This window comes from Nicotiana sylvestris, chromosome 7, assembly GCF_000393655.2.
Source record: "Nicotiana sylvestris chromosome 7, ASM39365v2, whole genome shotgun sequence".
Lineage (NCBI taxonomy): Eukaryota > Viridiplantae > Streptophyta > Magnoliopsida > Solanales > Solanaceae > Nicotiana > Nicotiana sylvestris.
Window position 1 is genome coordinate 139,248,412 of NC_091063.1, and position 9,679 is coordinate 139,258,090.

The 9,679-nt window shown below is 37.0% G+C and overlaps 1 protein-coding gene across 2 annotated transcripts; it reads left to right on the top strand.

The window, feature by feature from the left end:
- Positions 1 to 400: 400 nt before the first annotated feature.
- LOC104249768 (putative GPI-anchored protein pfl2) lies at positions 401 to 5,188 on the top strand. 2 transcript variants are annotated; one of them, XM_009806249.2, is made up of 6 exons: positions 401 to 537; positions 1,206 to 1,362; positions 1,615 to 1,717; positions 2,894 to 3,071; positions 3,587 to 4,528; positions 4,686 to 5,188. In XM_009806249.2, the coding sequence occupies exons 1-6, from the start codon at positions 532 to 534 to the stop codon at positions 4,956 to 4,958; spliced, it is 1,659 nt and encodes a 552-aa protein (XP_009804551.1). In that variant the 5' UTR covers positions 401 to 531; the 3' UTR covers positions 4,959 to 5,188. The 2 variants fall into 2 exon arrangements, with proteins under 2 accessions (XP_009804551.1, XP_009804552.1); XM_009806250.2 differs by lacking the exon at positions 401 to 537 and adding an exon at positions 683 to 767.
- The last annotated feature ends 4,491 nt before the right edge of the window (positions 5,189 to 9,679 follow it).

Consider the following 9,679-nt stretch of genomic DNA (forward strand, 5'->3'; position numbering starts at 1 on the left):
CACATGTGTCAGGTTCTAAAAAATGATGTAATTTTGGAAGATTCAACAAGTATACAATAACTTTTCTAAAGAACTAAGCAACATAGCAATAACGAAAAATAAAATTCAAAATCTATGTTTGAATAAAAGTGGAGCAGAAAATAAAGAAAGGGCAAGTTAGTAGTTATAGCAACTAGGTTGGATAAATTAGGGAATTTGATGCAATAAAAAGTTATTGTATTGATTTCAAACTCTACTTCTCTCTTGAGTTTGGTGTTTCTTGTGCACATCACATAATAAAACAGACTGTGACTTACTTATCAAAGCAGAATCCAACAAACAAATTTGATTTCATTCATGTTCTAAGTTTTCTTTAACTTTAAACCCCCCCAACACTTCTAGCTCACCATCTCACTTCTTTCTGACATTTTTCTGAACTTATACTAGCTGCCATTTGACCCCCTTTATTTCTTTTTTCTTATTTTTCCCCTTTATTTCTTCTCTCTCTGAGTTGAGTCCATTAATACAACCTTGAGCTCTATTCTTGTTACAATGGCAGTAAGTATCCAATGATTTCAAGATTTATTATTTTCTTTTTGTTGCTTGTTTTGTTTTATTTTTTATTTTTTATGGTGCAATGTATGTATGGTTCTTGAATCTTGAAATATATGTATGTATCTCAAAAGGGTCAGTTTAATTTAGTTGTATCCTTCAACTTTCTCTTTTATTTTTCTTGTGGGGTGGTGAGTTAAATCAGAAATGAGCTGAAGGTTTTTGTTAGTAAAGATGTAAGCTTTTATGGTATTTTATGTAATTTAGATCGTTGTTTTTTGTCATTGGGTCCATTTTGCAAGTCAGATCCAATGATCTAACTGAATATTTTTGTTTTTCACTATGTTGAAGAAATGTAATTTTTGAGTGAAAATGGGTGTTTATTAGGCATTTAAATTTCTGGGTTTTGCTCCTTTTTTCTGAATCTATGTGCATACTTTTCATTTAAAAATAGATCCTTTAGCAAGCTCTTTAAATGTTTTTTTTTCTATAATTCGTTTTCATTGTAAAGATTTGATTTTTCTTTGTTTTCTTTGTTAAAGATTTGACTTTTAAATGAGTTATTTGTATTCTTTGTTAAAGATTGGATTTTTTGAATGAGTTATTTTGATTTGTTTTCTTACTTAAAGATTGGATTATTGGAAATTTAAATGAGTTTTTATATGCAAATGCAGACGTCAGTGCAATGTAGGCTACAAGAAAGGACTCTAGGAATGGTGATGAGGGAAGTAGATGAAGACCTTGCAATGTTTCTTGAGATGCGTCGTAGCGAAAAGGAGATGAATGATCAAATTCCTAAACATAACTGTGAGGAATCGGATCCGCAATTAGGTATCTAGATGCTTTTTTTGCAGCATTGTCAATTTCTGGTTTCAAAAATTTTCCAGAAATAGAATAAAATAAATGTACTCTGCCATTTGGTGGTTCTTCCCATCCCCACTTAACCATATTCATATTAAATGCATGTTCTTTAATTTTAAATCTTGAGTACAACCAACTTTGAAAATTTGGAGTATGGCGTTGGAAGTTTTCTTTGTTTTGATTTCTTATATGTATAAAATTTGGCATTTTTATTAATTGCAGGCTCAGAGGTTGACTTCTCTTTGTTATCAAATGGGACATCAACAGAGCCTGCTAATCAAGATTATCTTCTAAACTCTGAGAATGACAAGAATGACTATGACTGGTATTATTACTATATATATAACATTTGTGTGTGCTGGCCGATTCTGTTACTGGCATATCTTTCTTCTACTTTGATGTGCTAATTGTTATTTATTGTTTTGAGCAAAATGAAGAAACTGAATAGTTTATGGACAGACAGCATGTAAGTGACATTTTATTTGGGAGTTCAAAATGTGGTGTGTCACAGGCGGTAGCTTTTCTGGCGTTCCTAAGAAAAAAGTGTTTAACAGCAATGTTTCGTGGAAGTTGTATAGAGTTTATCTTTACTTCATCCATTTTCAGTCATTGTACTCTAAGCCAGTTATTAATCGAAAAGAAAAAAGTAACCTAAAAGGGAAAATGCTATATTAGGTAATTTTGACTCGAGCAGTGTCATAGTTAGTAGCCTTCGGTTATAAATTTGTGGAACTTTGATAGTCAAATGTTTTAAAAGGAAATGGTCGGTAGTGAATATTCTGATGAGAAAAAATTAGTGGTTGTGAATATTTATTTGAAGTTTCTATTATTCTGCTCATTGTATATTATTGGTAGTGAATAATTGTTATTGTTATCGTTGGTTGCTTCCTGTTTCCTGTTTCTTAAGCCAAGGGTCTATCGGAAACTACCTCTCCACCTTTACAAGGTAGGGTAAGGTATGCGTACACATTACCCTCCCCCAGACCCCACTTGTGGGATCACACTGGATTTTTTGTTGTTGTTGTTGAGTCGAGTTTATATGGTCAGTGAGGATAGATATAGAGAACTTCAACTTGCTTGTAATTGAGGCGTAGTAGTTATTGTAGGATTTCTTCATCCTCAGTTTCTTGTCCTATCTGATGAGTGTTTAGAATTTGGCCGCAATACATCTTCTAAACAAAGATTCTGCTCATTTATTTTGTGCGCTGTAGGATCATTATCTGTTGGTAAATTTTAGCCAAAGCACTTGAGACCTTAGATAGCAAAAAGAAATCATTTGCGATTATATTGATTCTGCTTCCATGTCTTCAACAAAAAGAAGGCTGTTCTCCAAAGTTTAACTGTCTGGTTTAAATGGTCAATATGATTTTAAAGGTCAGACTTCCTTACAAAAATTTGGTTTAAGGCTGTTAATCATGATATAATGTAACCATGGTTAAGTTGTATATTTTGTTTCCACGACGGTAGCATATTATTATATTATCTACTAACTGGCTTTCAGGCTCCTTTCACTGCCTCATACCCCTTCAAATCCATCACTAGAGTTGGAAGAACAGAATATTGCTCCACACCAGAATGCGACAGATTCTAGTTCAACTGCTCAAGACTGTAAAATTGAGACAAATTCAAGTACAACTGCTCCAGAATCTAAAATAAGCATCGAGCAGGATTTAGCTCAGGTACAATATACTCATTATAGTGTATGGATACAAGCTATTTAATACCCTGAAGGATTTTATTTTTGATTCTGGACTGCTAATGTTGTTTCTTTCGATCTCCATCTTTTTACCCGTGGTAGGTATTGGTATGCACCCGGTTTGGTTCTTTCATTAGCAGTTGACAAAGTCGAAGTAATCCTATCTAATATTTTTAATAGATAATTTGGCTGGCTGACATAAAAAAATCCCTATATTTGTTTTTGATATCTTTCTTGGACAATGAAAAGAAGACCGTTTTTTCTTCTCTTAACTCTTACATTTGTACTACACATGGTAGAAAACCGAGTGAATCATCAATGCAATATTAGATTCACATGGTTACTGAATGCTTATACGATAATATACTTATTTTAGTTCCACTGAGTGCTTACACGGTATTACACTCATTTTAGTACTACGGAATGCTGATACAATGTTACAGTTATATTGAGGTGGTTTGCAAAACAATATTTAGTCTGAACTGCTTGATTTTGCAGCCTGAGAATTCCCTTGAAGGACCATCTTCGCAGAGCAATTCAACTGGACTGCTGGCCGTGTCCAGAAGAAAAAACTCTTGTGCTGGAAATGGAAGGCCTTTATCATCAGGGGGAAAAATGGCAACTTCCACAAGGTCAGCAACGCCTACTGGACGTCCTCGTATTTCTGCATCCAAGCCCTCAAGAGCTTCCACTCCTACTTCAAGAGCAACATTGCCTTCTGTTAAGCCTGTTGCTTCCACAGCAAGATCCTCAACTCCAACAAGAGCTGCTCCACGCTCTTCTACCCCAACCAGTAGACCCTCCAAACCAGCTGCCTCCAAGTCAGCATCAAGGTCAGCAACACCAACTCGTCGACCATCAACTCCATCGTCCATTCCTATTGTATCGATTTCTGGGGCTCGATCTTCTTCTTTGACAAAAATGGGAACCACAACCTCAAGAAAAACTGCAGCATCACGAGGTACCTCTCCAACTATGAAGTCTAGGCCATTGAAACCCTTGGAGACACCAAGTCTTTCGCGTGATTCTTCTATTAATTCTAAGACATTGGTGCCTAAAAGGCCTGCATCTGCATCTAGGGGAAGACCGAGTGCACCTGGTGCTCGACCCTCTACCACTAATTCAAGTTCTGATGGAAAACCCAGACGGAAGTCGTGTTCTCCTTCTAGAGGACGAGCAACAAATGCTACTATTTTGAGCAATGCAATCACTCTACTGTCCAAAAGTAGGGGGCACGGTTATGAGAAAGATGATGTGAACCCTGTGTTGATCGGCACACAGATGGTTGAAAGGGTAGTAAACATGAGGAAGTTAGCTCCCCCGAAGCAAGATGATAATCCATATCACGAGAACCCCTCCAAGAAATCTTTGTCCCGGGAAAATTCAGGCTTCGGAAGATCATTTTCCAAAAAATCTTTGGATATGGCTCTACGGCACATGGTATGTACCTTCTAATGCTCATTTAGTTTCAATAAATATTCAAATTTAAAAAGTTAACTACTAATGCACTTGGTAAGCAAACTTCGAGCATACCTATCACAAGCATTGTGACACATTGTATTTCATTCATTAACGTTTATGGATCTCTTTTGAACAGGATATAAGACGAAGTGTTAATGGAACCTTACGCCCAGTTCTGACAAGGGTCTCATCTTCTTCAGCAAACAGTATCCGGTCTAGCTCCACAAAGAACAAGACAGGTAGCGTTTCTGATTCGCCACTTGCCACGAGCAGCACTGCTAGTTCCGAACCTTGTATCAACAATAGCTCTAATAATGTAAATTGGAGTGAACCGGAGGATGATAACTTTGGTTGTGAGAGGGAACTATTGTCCCCTACTAGCCAGCAACATCTGGAGCAGTACGTGTAGAGTCGCTCTGATATTTATATATTGTTGTGTGCTTTAATTATTTCATCATGTTGTCTTTGAAACTACTACCTTGAAATATTGCATCTGGATTTATTTTTCAGAGATCCTTTGCAATAGTACGTAGTAGCATTTCTTGTGCTATGTGCTTCTTTTCTTGACGAGCAAAGAAGAAACTTTTCTTGTAATTATGATGGAAAAACTGAAGTTAAATTGGTTATGTTACTCTTCAATTGTATGAATTTAGTGGGACTTGACTTTGATAAACATCTTAGTACATGTATGGAATGGTTTCTGATAAATCTTTATGAACACGAACGTGATAACTTCATCATGCATTTGAAATAAGCTATGTTTTTGTTTTATATATTTTGTATAAACCTTTCCCAGCATGAGTATGGACTGTATAATTAAAAAAAAAGGCTCATACTAACAGTTTTGCTTCGATTACAGCATTCGTATTTAAAGAAAAATGCTTGGAAGGAACTTAGCATTGGTGTCTGAGAGTAACATTCAGATTCGGGTTACAAAAATAGAAGAAAAAACAATTATCCCTATGAATTTCATGATAATAAACAACTTGATTTTTGCAAAGTACTTCACAGACATGTGGAGTAACCTCTAACATTCCACTATTGGAATCAAAGAACTCAACTACCAAACCTTCACAAGAAACTCGGAGTGCTCCACAGTTTACCCGACGATCATGGTGGCGGCTTATTTGAGCATTGCCATTTAAACTAACTAAAAATTTAGTGGAACGGCCAGCTATTATATTACTGTTAATGGTGTGAGCAGGCCAGTCACTAGGCAAAGCGTCAAAGGTTGCATCCATGAAAAAATGAGCCTTTTCTTTGTAATGCGTAAAATTTGTCTACATTAAATGTTTGAATGGTAACATGACACGTGATATCGAAAACAGGTAGAAAGTAAATTGCGTAGTAACCAGTACCGGAAACAACAACTGCAATTGATATCGGGTTGACCCCGAAGAGAATATGACCAATGTGAGCAGAATCAAATGCTTGCCATCAGATAACATTCAATGAAGAATATTCTCTGGCATTAAATGGGCAGCCGTTGCAGAGAATATTTGCATTCATAGACTACCGTTACATATTCATCAATGGCTCTCTTTATTGTCGTTTAAGAGGGGCTTGATTCTAGGATCTTGTTTCCCTAGGTATAGCTATAGATAGTAGACTCAACAACCATTGTAACACACAAAATTCTTGGCAAAACTTATGCTACATTCTATTCTCAAGCTAAATCAAATAACTTTACTTGCTATTTGTATTATTCTTATTTCTGTCCCTGGAGGCACTGCTCTCGGAGCCCACCTCGTCATTTCCTTTGATTTTAACTGCTAAGTCTTATTTTTAGTCTAGTTTATTTATCATTGTTGGATCAAATCAGTTTGCTTGTCTATAAACCACGTAACAAATTTAATTGTACCATTTTACAGGTAAACAAATTTGACGACTACCGTGAGGCTGAGACAGTTGCGTAATTGAGTTTGTCCTTGCGTTTATTACTAACTTGTTTGATTCTTTGTTTCTTAGCAAAAAATAAAAAATAGCAGGTAACGATGTCAACAGTGCACATAACATTAAGGGACACAAAAATCTGCCTCAACACGAGGATTTAATCAGCGACACCTGCAACGAGGGAGATGAGGCAACCTCGGTACATGGAGGACAGTACCCGCGACATGTAAGGGAGCCAACTCCCGATGACGTAGAAGACAAATACGTTGCAGAAATAGTAAGGATCTTGAGACAACGACAGAAGGCCATCATGGGCCATCTCTCAAGGTAGGACCAGGTCATGACAGAATTGAAACAAGCGTTGTCGGGCGCTTCCAACAACGCAAATGAAAGAGGCCTGGCTTCGCCCAATGTTCCTGCAAATCAGATGGCCCAAAGAGTTGATAACAATATCTCTAGGGGTGAGGTCGGCTTTGACGGTGCCGGGGGAAGGGGGATCGGTAGTGGATCCGGTAACAACAACGATAATGATCCTTTCAAAATCGAACTCATGAGATTCATGAGGGAGATGAACGAGCGTATGGATCAAAACGCGAAGTAGTTTCACGCCCGATTGGATCAGATTCTGGGCGCATTACCAATTTTGAAGGGCCCGAATTCGAAAAAATATACTCAGTTGCCATTAAAATCGAGCGCAGCACCGGAGTTAACCTCGAAGAGGTTCAACATGCCTGACATACCAAAATATGATGGGACTTCGGACCCTCAGGAGCACATCACAACACAACAAATGCGAAAGGGAATGATTTGGCTCAACATGAAATCAAATTGGTTCTACTAAAAAAGTTTGGAGAAACCCTCACGAATGGGGCCTTGACATGGTATTCGCTTTTACCCAAGAATTCAATTGACTCTTTTAAAATACTTGCAGATTCATTTATTAAGGCCCATATTGGGGCCAGAAAGGCGGACATATTCAGGATCGCACATGGTGAGTCCGAATTGCTGTAAGAGTTCGTGATTAGATTCCAAAAAGAGAGGATGTTGCTACTGGCCGTACCAGATGAATGGACAATGGAGGCATTCACAAAGGGTTTGACCCGAAGAACTCCGACGCATCCCGTAAGTTGTAGGAAAGCCTACTCGAATTCCAAGCGACCACATGGGCGGATTTCTATACCTGCTATGAGTAAAAAATAAGGATAAAAGATGATCGTCTCGGTTTCTCGACATCGACCAAGGGGCGGGACGGAGACAAAAATCGGGATAAGTTCAAGGATGGTCTTGATGCAGATCGAAGATCTTTTAAAGGTCGATTCTTACCTTATGAGATAGCCGAGGGATGCGACAACAAAAGGTTCCGGTCCTCGGATAGGTTCGCTCTCAAAAGAAGAACTGATCGTGGCCTGAATAACAGATCGTTGTAGGAAAAAAGAGGTATCATGGACCCGGGATGCCACTTATCCCAAGTTGTCAGATTACAATTTCAACATCAGTGTAGTGAAGTTGGTATCAGCGATGAGGAATATCAAAGAAGCACGATTCCCGAAGCTAATCATATCCGATCTTAGCCAGAGGGATCCTAATTTGTGGTGCAAATATCATTAGACTCATGGCCACAAAACTAGGGACTGCCAGCATTTGCGTGAGGAGGTGGCAAAGCTGTTGAAGAACGACCATCTTAGGGAGTTATTGAGCGACCAAGCCAAGAAAAATTACGGCTGCAGTTGGGACAACGTAAAGCCCATAAAGATAGGAGAAGACCCTCTTTGGTTGACTATCAACTTGATTTTCGGAGGGAATGAAATCAATAACGTAAACTTCTCGGCGGCTAAGAAGAAGGTATTGGTAACCTACAGGAAGAGACTCCGGGAAGTCGCAAAAGACTACATCACTGTTACATTCCATACTTTAATATTAGAATGAGTCGTAGTAATCCATATGAGTTTGAAGGGATTAAGACCATTCATGAGATTATAGAGGATTTAGGACTATATTATTGTAATACCCCGTAAGTTTAACAACCTTGATACTGTTATATATATTTGATATGGTATTTTGAGTGGAACATTTTTTGTAAAAAGTTTGAAAAATATAATTTTATATAATTATTAATATTACTACTTTCGAATATGCTTCAAATTATATACATAATATGAGAAAGTTTATGAAATTTTCTTTATTGTAAAGATAGAAATTATTTTCTCACAAGAAAAGAAGGTTATCTCTATACCACTTTAAGAATTAAGCGTACGAAAATTTATACTCTTTATATGAGATTAGGAAAATTAGAAGTTGAGAAACTATATGTATTTTTATATGGATTTTTAATGAAATAATAGTATATTTATTGATTTTATATGGTACCATAATTTATTAATATTTTAATATTTTAATAGTAGTACTTTAGGATGAGGACAAAACAATTTTTGAGGTTATAAGTATATATGCTATTTATAACAAGTGATAAGTAAAGTCGTGAAGGTGAGAGGGAAAACGAGTTGAAGAAAATGAGGTTGGTCGAAGTTTGACACTTGGAGATAAAATAGGTTGTCACTACCCAAAAATCCCTCCAAAGAAGTCGTGATGACACCTAGTCTCTAAACTAGGTAAGCCTAACATAAACTGAAGTAACATTGATATTTACTAACTTTAAATTAAATTACTCTGAACAAGTTACAATTCCCAAAACCGGTGGTACAAGTCACAAGCCTTTCTAAGAGTAGTTAGACAAAATAAATACATCACTATTCCGAAACAAAAGGAACAACCGGAAATAAGTACAAATGAAGGTGACTCTGAGGCCTGCGAATGCTGTAGCAGGTTTACCTTGAGTCTCCACCGCAATGACCCGCACAGCTACTACCGATCAAATCCTGAATCTGTACACAAAAATGTACAGAAGTGTAGTATGAGCACACCACAATGGTCCCAGTAAATATCAAGACTAATCTCGGTGGGGTAGTGACGAGGAATAGTCCAGACACCTACTGGTCAAATACATTGAACATGATATAATAATAAACTATCAACCTATAGATAACAAAGTAATATCAACAACAGGAAAACGAACAAACTACAATTAGTAGAAACAATAAAAGGGAAACACGGATGGAAACGAAGATAACCAAGTAAATTAACACCAACATAGCTGGGTCACATACAAGTAAAATGTACTCAAATAAGAAAGGCGATGTCAACTCAATAAATCATATCATTTCTGATGCACAATTCCAG